This window comes from Neltuma alba, unplaced genomic scaffold (assembly GCF_004799145.2).
Source record: "Neltuma alba isolate B1F8T4 unplaced genomic scaffold, ASM479914v2 tig00012124_pilon, whole genome shotgun sequence".
Taxonomy (NCBI): domain Eukaryota; kingdom Viridiplantae; phylum Streptophyta; class Magnoliopsida; order Fabales; family Fabaceae; genus Neltuma; species Neltuma alba.
The window spans coordinates 661,364-678,857 of record NW_021636676.1 but is presented as its reverse complement, the minus strand read 5'-3'; the positions used below and the strand labels follow the sequence as shown (position 1 = coordinate 678,857).

The following is a 17,494-nucleotide window of genomic DNA, read 5'->3' as shown; positions in this document are numbered from 1 at the left end:
ATAGTTCTAGTCAATACACTTGATTAGCAAGGATATTTTAGGAAAGACAACACTTATTTAGAACAAATAACTAAACCAACTTACTTCCTTAATCTCTTCAAATTAATCAACTGGCTCTTATAATTAGGACGGGAGGTAGTATTATTATTTTAATTCGTTTTGTTTTTAAATTTTACATTTAAATTTAAAGTGGGTCTCTGCGTGTGTGTGAATAATATCTTCCAATCATTTTTTCCGGATGATTTAAATATTTTATTATTACATCACATTATAAAGCGTGATATTGTCTTTAGGGTGAAGTTCTAGGAAGATTATCTCTCTCTCTTTTTCCTTTCCTACCAACTTTCCAAAACCCCTTTTGTATAAAAATGATAGTAATTATGGTACATGTTCTATAGAACTTAGATGAATTATTATATAATTTCAAAATAGTAAAACACTTTTAACAACAACAAAAAAATATTAAAACAACTCACATTATTACAATTAATGGATCCTTTAATACATATAATAAAATAAAGGACAACACTTATATTAAGTTTTTTATATTTATTACGTTAAATTCTATAATCATATATAATTATGTAGCTTATTTTTAAAATATGAGTATTTAGTATTAGTGTAATTTAATCATAAATCCACATTGAATGGTTAAGTCGTTAGTCTCTAACACGGACTATGCAGTGTATTTTATTTTTTTGGTTTCGGGTTTTCACCTAAGTTTATTCTCCTAAAATAAAAGAATTTTAAGGAGCTAAAATAATTTAAGTTTTCCTTATAAATAAGACATAAATGTTAATAAATAACAATTGTGGAGAAATATTTAAAAACAATAAAATTTTCCTCTTACAAACCAAAGTATACTTTAGCGCATCCCTTATTTCACTGCGCCTTCTTCGTATATTGCCCTTTAGGTTTTATGCGGGTCAATTCTTTTTTAACTTGCCGACCTGTAATCATTCAAGAGATCAATCAGTAACTTACAATATAGTTTTACTTACCGTGCAAATAATTTTGATTATGTCTACTTTTTCATCATTAACGGGTGAATACGTTTTCACCATTTCGTCGCTTTCATTTTCCAACTGTAAAAAAAATAAAAATAAAGAAAGAAAGAAAGAAACTTGTATTTTGGTCTTACTGGGGCCTTTGTGTTTGATCTTCAAAACATGGATAGAGGGATCGGACCAAATAAAAGGTACGGTCGAATCAAACGTTCAAAATATTAACTCATCATTAAGAAAATAATAGTAATAAAAACAGAATTCATGATACGTTTCTAATGGCAGCGAAAGTCGCAATTTAATGGCTTATAAACAAACATGCATAATCTTCAGTTGATCATAGGCAGTACAACGGTAAAAATAAGCCAAATAATTAATATGAATAAGGTTAAAATATACGTTTGGTCCTTTAACTTTATACCGTGTTTTAATTTGGTCCATTAACTTTAAAAGTATATTTTAGTCATTTAATCTTAAATTTTTTTAAAAAAAATGATAACTTAAAATCTTAAATGTTGATAAAATATTTTCAAATGGTAACATATTAAGCTTAGTTTTCAAAACATCCATAATTGCTACAAAATATTATCATTAAAGTCTAATGATTTTAGGGTTAAATGACCAAATATATGCTTTTTGAAGTTAAAAAACCAATTTAAAACCTTATATAAAATTAAAGGACTAAATGTATGTTTTAGCTTATTAATAAATAAGAACGATAAGCTCCCCATCTGATTTTTTTTTTTTTCGTGGCCAAAGATAGCCGTCTAACTTGGGTTATTATAATTTTAACGGCCAAGTGGCCGTAGATTTCAACGTCATCCTTTCTGGAGACCAATGGAAGTTATTTGCTTGGTCTCAAGGCTTATTATAGTAATCGTCAAAGTCAGAATGATAATAAATCGAAAGCGAAATTTTTGTATTGGGATATTTTTAGTCCCTGAAAGTTTTACCTATTTTGATTTTGGTTTCTCAAATTTTAAACTCATGATTTAAGTTTCTAAAATTTAATCTGTCTTAAAACGTTAGTATTTTATGCTTTGTTTGGATAGAAAGAAAAGTTAAGAGAAAAGAAAATGAGAGGAGAGAAAATAGAGAGAAAGAAAAATTGGAAGGAAGTTGTGATCATCCCTCTTGCTTGGATAGATAAGAGAAAATAAATAGGAAAGAAAATTAGCATATATCTAAATGCTTAAAATATCCTTATCAAAACATACCATATTTACAATTAAATTAAATTAAATATTACAATAGAAAAATTATACTAACATTAGCATAATCAAATAATTTAAAATCAAGTTATGTGGTTTGTATATATATTTTCAAATTAGTATATTTTAAAATCAAATTAGTTAATAAAAATATTGTTTTAAGAGGGAAAAAAAAGTGAATAACTTTTTAAATATAATAAAAGAAAATAAATATGAAGAGGAAAAGAGAGGAGGAGCAGTCATAGAAGTCTTGTTTTCATTCCCAAATCTCTCCATATATGGACAGAAAATTTGGAGAGAAAATAAAGCATAGGGCCTACTTTATTTTCTCCTCCACTTTTCCTTCCTTCCACATTTTCTCTTTTATCCAAGCAAGAGAAAACTTGTTTTTCCTCATGTTTTCCTTTTTAGTTTTCTCTTCTTCCTAATTTTCTCTCAATCCAAACAAGGGGTTAAGGTATAATGATGTTAAAATCTATTGAAGTGTTGTATACAGAGTTAAAATTATAATGTGAACTCGTCAGATGGCATCTAGTCATATACTGTGTGGATAACAAAAGAAAAAAAAAGAACATGTTTTCAACATGCAGTTTTTTAGCCTCCCCTTTTTTTTCTTTGCTGTTTGTTTGAGGAGTTATTCACATTTGAGAACTCATCATCTTTTATATAGTCGTTATGCTATCCACACAATATCTAGTTAGATATCATTTGATGAGTCCACATCATCATTTTAACGCTGTTTATGATGCTTTAATAGATTTTAACACCATTACATCTCCAAGGACTAAGATTTTAAGACAGACTAAATTTTAAAAAATTAAATCATATATTCAAAATTTAAGAGATTAAAACTAAAATGAGCTCAAATTTTAAGAACAAAAATTATATTAACTCACAATTTTAACAAGCTGTATAAACCAGGGAGCAACGTTGGGCTCACAATTTTACATTAAAAAATTTGGGCGGAAAATATTGTACATAATGTGGGCCTTCATTTGACATAATGTTGGCCTACTCTAAATTTTAGTCCTTGGGGCTTTTGCTTTTGGGCCCAAGAGACCATAGTTACAAAGATGACCCGAGTAATCAAGCAACCATTTACCAACAAATGTTGGTTTAAGTAAAAAAGACCTGGATATCTTAAATACCATGTCTTGGATTTAACTCTTAGAGTAGTATGTACGAAAAAACACTATTAGGAGGGATTTCCGTTACGGCGTCCGACAATATCCAAAAAATTAATCTTTTACTGTTTGGGTGGGAGGATGCTAAGGGCAACAAAAAAAAAAAAATCAAGCAACCATTTGCAAGGCTTGTTACTTTTTGTCCAATTTATAATTTACATAACTATTTTTTTTATAGAAATGTATTAATTTGATCAATAAATATAAGAGCTTAATTCAACTTGCTTATCATATTTATCTATTTTTTCTCAAAATAGTTTTTGTAGTAGTTGCATGCGTCAAATGTTTTATCAAATAATAGTTCTAACTAATATACATAATTTGTAAAAGTATTTTAAGAAAGATAACACTTATTTATTACAAATAAGTAACTTAACTAATCTTCTTAATATATTAAAATTACTCAACTGGATCTTATATTAAGGACCGAAAATAGTACAATATTAGGATAAAGTTGGACTGTATTAAAAAAATACTGGAAATCATTCATAAATGGGATTAGGGGAATAATTTGATCATGACAAGATCATTCAAAAAAAAAAATCCCAAAGTATATCGTTGCACATTAAGCTAAATCACACAAATAAATAATTTTTTTCATATAAGAACAATAATTTTTCTATTGCAATTTATAAGACTGTTTAGAGTAGTTTCGTGTTCTATAATATAAGATGTTTCAAGAAAAATAATTAATTATTAAATATTTTACGCCAAAGATACCTTTAATTAGATGATTATGAGTTAATTACGAACTAATATTAAATGAAGGCATTTTTTTAAAAGTCTACAGCTTTTTTAAAAATTAAGGTTTCTAACTTTATTTTTAATGAGATTTATTGGCTTTCACAATTTGCTCCAAAAATATCATATATACTGAAATAAATATAGAGCATCGTGGCCCTTAAAAGCACAAATAAGCATGACTATATACCTCAATTTAGTATACATACCATCATTTATATAACTATTAAAATATTAAATTAAAAAATAAACTTGGACGCATTCTTATCCTTTTTGCATCTTTTTTTTTTTTTTAACAATATTTCTACTAACGCGGTGGTCCTTAACTTACTTGATTGTCTGTTTGAATCAACGTCTCAGGGAACATTGAGTTGTGAATATTGTTGCCTTCATTTTCGATCATTCAGACTCCCCAGCAAAACATCAATGTCTAATCAATGTAAACTTCAATAATTGTCCATATTATTGGTATTCTTAAACTGTTAGTTTTGCTCACTCCACTACTTTTTTTTTCAAAAAATGTAATTTAAATTTGTGGCAACCAATAAACACGTGGGCCCTATTGGGGCAGCTCCCAAAGAATGCTTTTTGTGTTTATACAAATTTAACTTGAAACCTCGTGCTTAAATGGTTAAAAAATTTTTTTTTATTAGAATGAATGCTTTTTAATAGTTCTAATACTGCATTCGATTCTTAATATAAAAGTTAGTTTGACTTTTAATTTAGTTATAAATATAAAACCTTAATTTATTTTGTCTCCAATATTTATTCATTTTACCCTCAAATAATTCTTATAGTGATTATATATGTTAGGGAGTTACTATCAATTTGTAATTCAAGCACACATGATTAATAAGAGCATTTTAAGAAAGACAACATCTCTTTGCTATAAATAACTAATTTAACTAACTTTTCTAATCTTTCTAAATTAGTCAACTATGTCTTATATTAATGATCGGAGGTAGTATAATGTCATTTTAATGACCTGCGTATAGCTGAGGGTTCAGTATGCATAAAATATAATTAAAGGCATATGATCAGATTCTTTTTTTTTTTTTGGGTCAAGCATATGATCAGATTCTATCCACTGAGAGGAAAATCAAAGCAAAAATGGATTGTACAAAATTGCTTTGGTTGGTTCGTTCATTATGACACACATATTTATAGCATGCATATAACAATATTTTGAGTAAGTTATGAAAATGTAAAGTTAACTTACATTTAAAAATTACTCAGATACTTCCGTAGAAATTACCAGCCACGTATATGAAAAGTGATGATGCATTATACTGACTTCGAATTTCACATGTGGCACATGATCGATGGAGCCCATCGGTGGTTATTATGAATATTTTTATCACCACATTTTATTGATAATTGAACATTAATTGTGCCTGAACTGGCATTACAGACTTGCTGGGACGTAATTTATAGGTATTATTCCTCCGGTACTTGATATAAAACCTAATTGTTAAGTTGATTTTGGTTCTAAATATAAGACCTATTTTTCATATTTATCGATTTTTTTTAATTATTCCTATGCATATTCCTTCAACCATAATCAAGTAGAAAAGAGAGATGAGATATTAAGAAAGATGATTATAGTGTTTTAGGAAAAAAATGTCATATTTCTTATAATTAACTAATTTATCTAACTTCCTTAATTTAATCAAATTAGTTAAATGAGTCTTATGTTAAAGATAAGAGGAATATATGTGAAATCTTACATCTTAGACTCTTAGCTAACTCAACAGAAAGAGTTGGTGGGGATTATTGAGTTTCAAGACAATTCCTTAAAAATACTCCCTTCAGTCAACGAAAATATAGCAAAAAATACTACCTTCAGTCAACGAAAATATAGCCAACAACTGATGACCCTTCTTCTGAAATTATATTTATATAATGAAAAACACATATTAGTATTTTAAAAAGATATTTAATAAACAGTGATTTATTTTTCCACAGGTATTATAGTCGAGTGCACCATCGAAAACACTTAGATTCGATAACAGCACCAAAAAGTATTTATGAAGTAGCACCCCAACATTTGAATTTTTTTTCCCCTTACATGCTCCGGATGTTGTATTTCATAGTAAAAATATTCGAGATGTTACTTGTTAAATTTAACTGCTAAATTATGTAATTTGATAGGTGTCTTTAACGGTTAAACTTAACAGCGGATAACAGTCATGACAAAAATGCTACGAAATTAAACTTCCGGGACGTATAAGAGCAAATAAAAGCTTAAGTGCTAGGTTCTCATTCATGATACTTTCGGAGTATTTAAATACCCTGTCTTAATATTATAATTTCATGATCTCAGTATGATCTAAACATCTAACATATCATAGAGAAAAACAGCACAAACCGAGTCTACATGGGTCCCAAAACATTGGCCCTAACAATTTAGTTTTCAACATTTTACTATTTACATTAAATATGAGGTGCCTGGCTCAATTATACACTAGAAAAATTCATTCCAGAGAACCTTGGGCCAGTGGGACAGAAAGCAGAAGGAGGAGGGCACATGGCCACATGGGTGGGCACATGAACATCATTCTTATTTCTTACTGACAAGACCTTAGGCAAAGACTTTCATATAGTCATTATGTTTTGCATATATAATCTATCATTTCTATTTTGAATGTAACTACCACTTATTCTAATAACTGTTGTATTTTTTGTCATGTAATGCTGCTTCTTCAGGTTTATATATTATTCTACGCCTCTTCATCATCAACAGCTATAACATTAATTATACACTTTATTAGTATTTAACTAGATCACGAATATTTTTCTTAGGATTTGATTCCATATGATTAGATATAATCATTGTGACCAAAGATAAAAACAAGTTAACAAATTATATTTTTGATGATTAAGATTTTTTTTTTCTGAATTAGAAAGGCAGGCATTAATGGTCTAAATGGTTAGGATTTCTTTCTCATGATATTTTGAAAAAATATTAAATAAATAAATTTAAAAAATAATTATTCTTAATCAAATTTCAAGTATTTAACATTTAAAGTACGAAAATTTACAAGTGTTTGTTGAAGTAGTTAATAGTTAATACCAGAGGTTTTTTGTAAATAAATAAGTTCTAAATTCGATTTATATGAATAATTTTTCCATGATTTTGTTTTTGTATACGTGTATTCTTCAAAAAGAATTTAGTTTTAAATACTCACTGAAATATAAAAGACTATATTTTTTTCTTGCTATGCATAAGCTTTTTTTTATTAGAGGCAATTATACTCAAAACACTATCAAACATTAATTGAAGCTATTGGCTTCGAGAATAGGTTTGGAAAATCCTATCTTTCCCATCCAAGGACAAAAAACAGTTTATTGTTATTATAAAATATTTTGTTTATTATTTTGCACACCAAACGATGTTTTAGGGACAAAAATCAAATTTAACATTATCCTAACTTTTGAGAACAAATTTATACCGAAGAGAATGAAATAAAAAGACCAGAAGTAAATTGTAAATTGTGATATTATTTAATTCATATTTAAATTTAATAATTTTTTTTCAATAAAAAGGAATTATAATTAAAGTTTAATTGCCATTCCTTTTTTTAATTTTTCTTAATCTTCATATATATATATATATATATATCATAGCACGCAAGATTGAGGCTAATTATCATCATGGATTATATCAGAATGGGATTTGTATATGTATTTATATGATATCTAAAATTAGTCACAAATTAATCACATCCTATGAACTCTATAAACAGTACCACCTTTATATATGTGTGTAATTTATATTGATTTGTCTGGGAACATTGGTAATATTGATGATCTTATTGTTTGACAAGCTAGCCAACTAATAACAGGCAGGCTATCCACACAAGTATTTTGTCATATGCTAGTCCTATTTTGTAGGAGGTAGGTAGCTTGTTAGGTGCTTAATTAATTATTTAAGTTCAATTAATTTATATATAGAGCTACATCCCCAAAATTTTGACATCAAATCTTGGAACACAAGAATAGCTTGTCAGTGTAAAGAATGCATCTCAAACTATATATGGTTGATCTCAGCGAAAATGAAGGGAATAGAAACGGAAAAACATTGTAATCTAACATAAGAAAAAATGCTGAAAAATTCCCCATTATTAAATTTATTATCAAAAAACATGTGAAATTAAAGGCTTAGATGTAACCTTTCTTCAACAGGTGCAACTCTGAAGGGGAGAAATGAGGGAGAAAAGAATACTAGGAAGAAAGACTGAAAAATAAGAAATTTTTTTTGCTCTTTTTGGAAGTTTTTATTCCTCTACTTTCCCCTTCATTCAGACATGGCCCTCAGTTGTGGGCAATTTATTCTCAGTGGTTTGTGCATAATTGAACATTTGTTATATAAAATTTAAGAATAATTACATTTATTGAAGACGAGTTATACTCACTCAAGCATGTAGGTCCATGAGTACTTTTACACAGTATTACCTGTGATTCTTAATATAAAATATAAAAATCAGTTTGAATTTTATTTTGATCATAAACATAAACATAACACCTCAATCTACTTTATCTCTCATATCTATTCAGTTTTTCCTTATGTACTCCTTGTAATAATAGTAGTTTTAATTAATATACTTGATTAGTAAAGATATTTTAGAAAAGATAATACCTATTTATTACAAACAATTAAACTAATTTTTTTAATATACTCAAATTAGTCAACTAGTCACGGGAGGTAATCTATTTTATAATGAGGAATTTTTCAACAATGTTTTCATCTAATATAATTTGGAAATGGGGGAGGTATCAATTCGGAACGGGGCCAACAAACCTTGTCCTCATTGGAGCAACAGATAGGTATGTACTATTATGTGGCAGGAAGGAATGAACTAAGAATCTAACACATGGCCACTGCTTATTTTTGAAAATTAAGGCAACGGGCATTTCTGTGCCAACTGAACTCTATAAAACCAGAAGGTGCATGTGCTAGTTTTCCATGCCCCTCTCTTTCTCCCTCTAAGTGACATACAAGCGTTTGAAAATTGAAATTTTGGTGAGATCTGTTTTCAGGTTGAGAGAAACAATGGTGTCAAGGGCAGAAGCAATGAAGAAGAACAACCAACAAGACCAGCAGCAGCAGAAACAGCAGATAGTGATGATGCAGTTCAACAAAGGGAAAAGTGGGAAGTTCAAGAGAAGCAGCTCAAATCTTGAAGATGATGGAGCTTCCTCTGCTATCCTCTTGCTTGCTTGCATAGCCTGTGCTCCCAATTCTTATGCCTAGATCTCTCTATTACTTTCTCACCTTCTTGTTCTTACTCTTAATTACATATAGACATATCGCTTTAGCTTCTTCTTTTCTTATTCTTATTCCTCTCTCTCTCTCTCTCTCACACCATTCTTATTATATATACATTTAACTGTATCATGGTTCAATAATCTACTGGCATTCCTTCATGCATTTCATGTATATTCTCCCCTAGCCTCTTTCTTCAACTTTTATTATAAAGTTCATAAATGAGTTAAGTTCTAAACGCTCATCTACATTAAGGTGAACCTTATGATTTAAAAAGTACCACACTTACTAAGATTGACAGTAGAAATTAGGGTTAAAATACAATTTTAACCACAATCTTATTTTTCAGGTGTAACTTTTCCCTAATTTTTTTAGTGGTGCAATTTTGACCCTGATCTAGATCAGAGACAAAATTGTACCCAAGAAAAAAAGATCAGGGATAAAATTATACTTGAGAAATAAGTTCAGGGGCAAAATTACATTACTAAAAGATTAGGAGCAAAATTGTACCTGAGAAATAAGATCAGGGTCAAAATTGCACCTTAATCCTAGAAATTATATATATGAATTTATGGATATGAACTATATACATCCTTATTACAGACTTCTGCTAATTGGCCACTCTGGGGGAGTTCTAATATGCTTAGAAATTCAGCAAAATCTCATTCTGTATAAAGTTTCTTTTTTTCAAATTTCATCGATATTTCAACGTTATGATACTCTTTCAATTGTTAATGTAAAACTTAATTTGAGAGTTGATGTTGGTCCTATATCTTAGATTTATTACGCATGTTTATCAATTTTTTTCATATTAAACCTATTGATATTCTCTCAACAATAATCAAGTAATAGAGGAAGGGAGGGAGTTAAGAAATATGATTAGAGTTTTTTTTAAAAAATATCATATTAACTAATTTAACTAACAACTTTAATCTATTCAAATTAATTAGTTAGTTCTTACATTAAGAACTGTATGATTTTTATTTATTTCAGGGGAAGCAAAACAGTGATAAGTGCAATGACACAGATCACAATCACGTGAGCTATATTAAGAGGAGAAATTATACAGATGGAAAATCATGTGAGAGAGTTATACTACAGGGGACTAAGATACAAAATGTGAAGCAGAAGAGCTTAAGTGGTCAATGGTGGTAAGGGGCCACCCTTCACTTGCTGCGAAGCCATCCTTCTCCCATAATAACAAACATTTTAGGGACAATACACAAGCGACTCTGCTTCCTAATTAAGGACCATAATTTTTCTGCAACCTTAAAAATGTTGAATTGAAAGTATATAAAGAAAATATAAATGTGCACGTACAATAATTACTGTATCACGTAAAATATAACTGACATTATTAAGTAATAATGTATTATGCAATAATAGTAAAAGTTTATCTCATTTCTTTTATATTCTCTCTGCCCCCTCTTTTTTTGTTGTCGTGGGCAACTAAGGGGTGTTTGACATTAGACAAAAATATTTTTAAAAAGTATTTTTTCGTAAATCAAGACAGACTTTTCTGTATATTTACTTTGTAGACTGTAAAATGATTTTTGAAACCATGATTTGGTTTTCATCTAAATACCTGGATATATGTGCATATAAGATATCTTCTTGAAAATAAGTTGGTCAAATTTATAAAATGTCATGTCAAACAATCAAATATTTTCCTTCTCTACCTCTAAAATGTTAACAGTGATCTCATGATTTCAGCCAAGATTTTATGATCTCTTTTGCAAATAAGGAAGATGACTAAGGGTATAATTGAAGTACATGAATTTTTTTGGGAAAATAAATCCACAAAAACGTCTAAAACATCTTATAATAAATCGGAGGGAGAAGGTATGTTGAGTATATTATTAGCTGATCATAAGAAAAGGAACACTGTTTTGTTGAACCAGCCTAGTTTGGGAAAATTATGCAATTCATTATTCAAGGGGGTCCTTTAATTAGTCCGGCTGGATTCTCTCAATTTTATTTTAGACCAAAAAGGTCACTCATTACGAATTTACATCTTTCTTATAGTCAATTTGAATTATACATTTTTTAATCAGTTAATTTATTCAAAATATATCTTTGTCTTGTTAAAAAAATTGTATATTAGGGACTAGAGGTAGTGTACATTACGAAGAGAGAAGTTAAAGTGAATCATAGCAGTAATGGTTTGCACTTAATAAAAGCAATACAAAGTTAGAGAAATTGAAGAGTCTAGATTTAGTATGATTTGTTTTATAGTTTTAATAATTGAGTTTATAATTTTGATAGATGTAGAATTTGAAAATTACTTCTTTCTTTTAAAAAATTACTTTTACCGTTAAAAAATATGGTTTTAAACCCAGAAAAACACATGCACCACAAAGCAGCAGCAAGAAAACATTTAGGAAAAATTAATTTGCAGGTCCTTACAGTTTCCTTCTATTTTAGATGTCCTTGTGCTTTTTCTACTCTTTAATAGATCTTTTAACTTTCTACTGTTAGGCTCTGTTAGTACCTGCTGTCGAATAAACATGAATGCCGTCAATGATTTTCATTAGGAATGACTGAAACATCTCCTCCTTTCGCCATAACTCCATATCTAAGCAAGCACTCCTCTCTCCTTCATTCGTGCCACTCCAGATTATAGAAAGCTGCGAAGAAATACATTCCAGGTGCTTTAAGGTCAAGTCGGAAGCCGCTAATGTCCTCATCACCATCGTCCACGTCTGTAGTTTTAGAGGCTGAACAGAAAGAGCTGCTAGAGTTTATACTCTCCAATCTGTCCCTGGAGAAGAGCTTTGGGTCCTCTGCAACAACAAGGTATTCGTTTGGATTACTGCGACCAGCCAACATCTTGAATGTTTCCAAAGCGGGCAGAGATGCACTGAAGAAAAAAATAGGATCGCAGTTTGAAGAAGCTATACTAGATTATCTTCTCATACCAAGCTATTCATACCTTAATGAAACACCCCACGAAGGAAAATTGTGTGGAAGGAATTCTGACCCACTTTTTGGCAAGTTTAAAAGAAAGAAATGTTGTTACAGTGGATGGTGATGATGGTGTCATCATGACGCCGGCATTAATGGTTGTTGGGATGCTTCTGAAAATAAAAAATAATAATGAATAATAAGAGGCAGCTAAAACTAGTCTCTAACCTGTTTTTTAATACTAAAACAAGGGAGTCCGTCCTTCACTTTTTTTGTTTTAAATTCTTTATTCATATACTCTCCGCATATATTGTTTCAATTTCTTCCTTAATGTGACCATCCTATATATAATACATGCTCCTACTAACACTTACATTCTTTTTCATGTAATTCTATATAAAGTAATATATAATATACATAATTTTACAAGTAAAGATGATATATACTGAAGTTAAAATTATATTTCGTGCTGCTTTATATGTCTTACATATATTGAGTTTAGAGACACCTTTTCATCTCATCATTCTCCAAATGTATTCCTCACTCTAAGCTCTTCCAAGCTTTTAGGTTATCTTTTTTTTTCCCTCTCATGTTGTTCTGTTACATGACTGTCTGACAGGAGTCGAGCTGGATGGCGAAGGGAAGGTGGCCGCGGAGATGGCTGTAGAGGATTCCAGTGACTTTGTGACCAAGGAAAGCAAAGGTGTTATGTAGAGTAGGAAAGTCATTTACTGGCTGAGAGGATGGTGAAAAGAGACATGGTGTTGGGAATGAGCCAAGGAGAGAACAAGGTTTGCATGATCCCAGCGCCACGGTGGAGGGAGAGAAAAGGTGATGTTTCAAAGGTGGCTAGCGGAAACTAGTAACAACATTAATGCTTATTTAACAGATTTAACCCTTAGGGGAGTAACGGATTTAACCTTGGAAAGTTCAAGGATCTAATAAATAAAAAAATAAAAAGACCTAATTCAAAATGAAAATAGACTATAAGGATCTTCACCTTAATTTTCTCCAAGACTACTACATCTTGTCATGTTAATTGAGACGGTCTCAGGTTCTCTGAGTTTAATTAATTATGACACCACAATCCAACCCATATTCATCAACCCGAAACTATTACTTGTATCACATCATTCAAAGGAGGCCCTTCTCAAGCCGAATGCTTCTGGAAGCTTCAACAAATACGGTTCCCTTCCATCAAGACCCCAGTACGCTTGCTCAGTAAATTTTTTGGGCAAAACACATTTTGAAGTAGAACGTCAGCATACAAATGGGGCGCCAATAATTAACTAAACCCTCAATCCGCTAGATTAGTAATTGTACCTCCCTCTCCGTTCTATTTTTCGGCCTGCAGTTGTACTTTCACGTAATTAGGAATTAGAAACTGAAATAATTCAGCTCGTTTCCAGTCCTTCACATAAAACCTTATTTAAATTTTAATTTTAGATATAAAATTATAAGTTAATTTCTTTTCTAAGTAAAAAACCACTTTATATTACAAGAATATTTTTTAAAAAAACACCCATTTACTACAAATAATTAACTTATTTTCTTCATCTACTTAAATTAGTTAACTAACTCTTATATTGACTATAAGACCGAAATAGTATCCACCAAGGTATTGCTTCAATATACTCGAGAGACACGGCACAACCTTGTACATTTTATAGTACTCTCCATAGGCTAAACCGCCATAATTTGAAATTAACAAAAATCAGAAACGGAGAGACGAAAACCATCTGACATCATAAGTCAAAGACATACGGGTATAGAAATTCAGAACCTCCAGTTTCCTCCACAAAAGAGGCAATCAAAACGATAAAGGCCCAAGAAACAACGAAGGATGCAGCAGGAAACCATTTATTTGGAACTCTCAAACCTCCATGATAACATGAAGCTTGAGCGCGACTACGCCAAACTTTATAAAGACAAGCACTCAGCAGGCTACTTGCAGTGCCGGCTTAATGAGCTTTGGCCATGTGAGTAATCAAGTCAACAACGCGTGTGCTGCAGCATTAAAAACAAAGCAAGCATTAGATATCTACCACTTAACCCTTCCCCTGACCAACTTTAAAGGTACCGCTACCATGCAATAGTAAGAGATCATATGCCAAAAACAAGAAAGATGAATTACCTGTAACCCCACTCGTTGTCATACCAAGCAACAAGCTTCACAAAGTTATCGTTCAAAGCAATACCTGCCTTAGCATCAAAGATACTTGACCTGAAAGGGGGGAAAAAATTAACATACAACTCCTAGCTCCAAGGAAATACACGGATCCAAAGAAGACAAGACAGAATTTGATGAATTTAACAACTTCAAATCAGATGATGATCCGCACCTGCTGTCCCCAACAAAGTCAGTGGAAACCAGATCTTCTTCAACGTAACCAAGGATTCCCTTCAACTTGCCCTGGGACTCCTCCCTGAAAGACAGTAGCATCGAATCAGACAAGCCAGAATGAGAGTAATCCCAAAAACATTCCAGCTAATATCAAAGAGTTCAACGATCAAATAAAAATTAACTATAAGAATTGCTTCGAGAATAAAATCTTACTTGATGGCAGCTTTAATTTGGTCATAGGAGGCTGCCTTTTCCAGCCTCACAGTGAGATCAACAACAGAGACATCCACAGTAGGAACACGGAATGCCATTCCAGTCAATTTTCCATTCAAAGAAGGAAGAACTTTCCCAACAGCCTGACGCAAACAAGAGTATATCAGTGGAGGAGACCAGACAAAGGTAACAGCTAACAGTAATATATGAATGCCAATTATTCACCTTGGCAGCTCCAGTGCTGCTCGGAATGATGTTAAATGAGGCAGCTCTTCCGCCCCTCCAGTCTTTACTTGATGGCCCATCAACAGTCTTCTGGGTAGCTGAGCGGCAATATAGCATGAAAGTCACAATTACTCTTAGCACACAAAAATGAGAAATGCTAGTTGTTACAGTTAATTATACCCACCAGTGATGGAGTGAACGGTGGTCATTAGCCCCTCAACAATGCCAAATCTATCATGAATAACCTACAATTGACAAAGGAAGATTAATATAACAGAACAGTATGGCATACAAATACAGTATAAGCATCCGAAGGCCTAATAACCTTGGCAAGTGGAGCAAGGCAGTTGGTTGTGCAGCTTGCATTGGAGACAATATTCAGTTCCGGCTTGTATTCGTGCTCATTTACACCTACGACAAACATGGGAGCATCTTTACTAGGGGCAGATATGACAACCTTCTTTGCACCACCCTGGCTCAAGCAAAACAAAACAAAGAAATAATCATTTCACGCAATCCTCACAAATCCAAACGGTGATAAAACACCATTGAAAAAGAAATTATAAGCAAAGTGTATATAACACTGCATTTTTGACATGCTTATAGCTAAGCTTCAAGACCCAGCGCCAATCAGTCCCAAAAGATGTTACATAAGAAAAGATAACATTGAAAGTTATACCATTAAACAAACGTTTAAAATAAGCTTGTATGAGCAAACGACAAATACTAAGGGCATGAGAATGGGCAGTGCACAAAAGGCAAACCTTCAAATGGGCAGCTGCCTTCTCCTTGTCAGTAAAGACACCGGTGGACTCAACAACAAACTCCGCTCCAGTCTCAGCCCAGGGGATCTCTTCCGGGTTCCTGATACACGAAGTTACAAGGTTAACGTACAATCTTCACCTTCGAGACGTAGGGTTAAAATTTACCAGCACAACCATAAGAAAATTTCTAGAGCATCACCTGTGAGCAAACACAGTGACGGCCTTTTCACCGAAAAGAAGGGTTTTAGAGTCCTTGACCGTGATATCGTGATGTTTCCACTGCCCGTGAACACTGTCGTACTTGAACATGTAGGTCTGACAGGCACGAGGAACGATCGCTCAGAAAAAAGTAAAAGAAAAAAGGTGGGCCAAATTCATAATTGTATTCGTACAGCAGAAAACATGTTGAGCAAGTCGACAACTGAAGACTACCAACTTAAACTGAACACGCATCATATCAAAGGAAAAGCTGAACGAAACAGAACCAAAATCGATCAGAGAGCTAATCACAGCTGAGTGACGACAATTCCACACATCAGGTGATGTAACATGAACATAGACAACGCTAATGTATACCATGTAGTCGGTAGAAATGAAAGGGTCATTGACAGCAACGAGTTCGATATCGTCTCTCTGCAGAGCCACTCTTGCCACCAAGCGACCAATCCTTCCAAATCCTGGAAGCGAAAACACAAACGAAAACAAGAACTCGAATCACTTCAGGAAGTCACTGATAAATCAAATATCCATATTAAAAAACAAAACAAAATAGACCCGATCTGAGCGAACGAGCAGAAAATGAAACCAGAGGATGTAGATCATAGAAGAAGATCACCTACCATTGATTCCGATCTTGATCTTGCCTGATTTCAAACGAACAAAAACAAGAATGAAATAGGATCAGATCAGAGAAGATAAAGTAGAATAATGAATGAAAATAAAGTAAAATCCATGAAATAGCAGTGATTACCCATAGTTGCACAGGGTGGAGGGTTCTAGGCCGAGAAGACACAGCAGAGCAGAAATGAGAAAGCAGCGGAAGACAGCAAAGAAAAGTAGTCTTAGGGTTTGATTTATTTAAAGCCCGAAATGACTGGTGCTGGACGCTGCTGGCTGGTAAGAGGGTCCCACTCACATCACACTACTACGCCGCATTACCGGCGCATGACCCATGATGCCGTTCCTTACTTTCTGGCCGCCTGATTGACCCTTTTTTTTTTTAAACCAGATTTTCTATTATTTTGATCAGAGGAAAGAGCATCCTAGGAATGGTAAACCTAGTTATGAAAGGAAGAGATTGAAATTATGAAAAAATTGCCAAAAAAAAAATCGTTAAAATTAAAAAATTACATACAAAGACCTGTTCATAAACTTATTATCAAAACCCATACTTTTTTTTTGACCGGAATTTATCAAAACCCATACTAATACTATCATAAGTCCCAATTTATAATTTTTTTTATTTTGATGGTCCTTTTTTTGTGATTTTTCCTAAAATTATTTACGTTATACGTTTTTTCCAATTGAAAGAAAACGAGACCAAGGATCTAGATTGTTAGTGCTAGAGAGGTCAAGAGTCTTACTCACCCTCGCTGTTCCGCTACAAAACCGGCGTACGGCCCATGGTGCTGTCCCATG

General features: G+C 32.1%; 1 protein-coding gene and 1 long non-coding RNA gene across 2 annotated transcripts; both read right to left on the bottom strand.

Moving 5' to 3' along the window:
* Nucleotides 1-11,805: 11,805 nt before the first annotated feature.
* Nucleotides 11,806-13,381, bottom strand: LOC114723063 (uncharacterized). Its single transcript, XR_003738208.1, has 2 exons — nt 12,339-13,381; nt 11,806-12,189 (listed from the first exon to the last, which is right to left on the bottom strand). It is a non-coding gene; the product is annotated as an uncharacterized LOC114723063 (long non-coding RNA).
* A 536-nt stretch (nt 13,382-13,917) lies between these two features.
* LOC114723062 (glyceraldehyde-3-phosphate dehydrogenase 2, cytosolic) lies at nt 13,918-16,923 on the bottom strand. Its single transcript, XM_028909204.1, has 12 exons — nt 16,827-16,923; nt 16,696-16,719; nt 16,433-16,533; nt 16,056-16,171; nt 15,857-15,956; nt 15,418-15,564; nt 15,277-15,337; nt 15,093-15,190; nt 14,868-15,010; nt 14,653-14,736; nt 14,445-14,534; nt 13,918-14,317 (listed from the first exon to the last, which is right to left on the bottom strand). Exons 1-12 carry the CDS (start codon nt 16,828-16,830, stop codon nt 14,272-14,274), a joined length of 1,014 nt encoding a protein of 337 aa, XP_028765037.1. The 5' UTR covers nt 16,831-16,923; the 3' UTR covers nt 13,918-14,271.
* Between the last annotated feature and the right edge of the window lie 571 nt (nt 16,924-17,494).

Bases quoted from the DNA above. Each gene is read 5' to 3' on its own strand.
- LOC114723062 (XM_028909204.1), bottom strand. The intron at 16,172-16,432 runs GTATACATTAGC...CGTGCCTGTCAG, and splicing joins TCATTTCTACCGACTACATG to ACCTACATGTTCAAGTACGA. The intron at 15,191-15,276 runs GTGGGTATAATT...ATTGCCGCTCAG, and splicing joins CACCGTTCACTCCATCACTG to CTACCCAGAAGACTGTTGAT.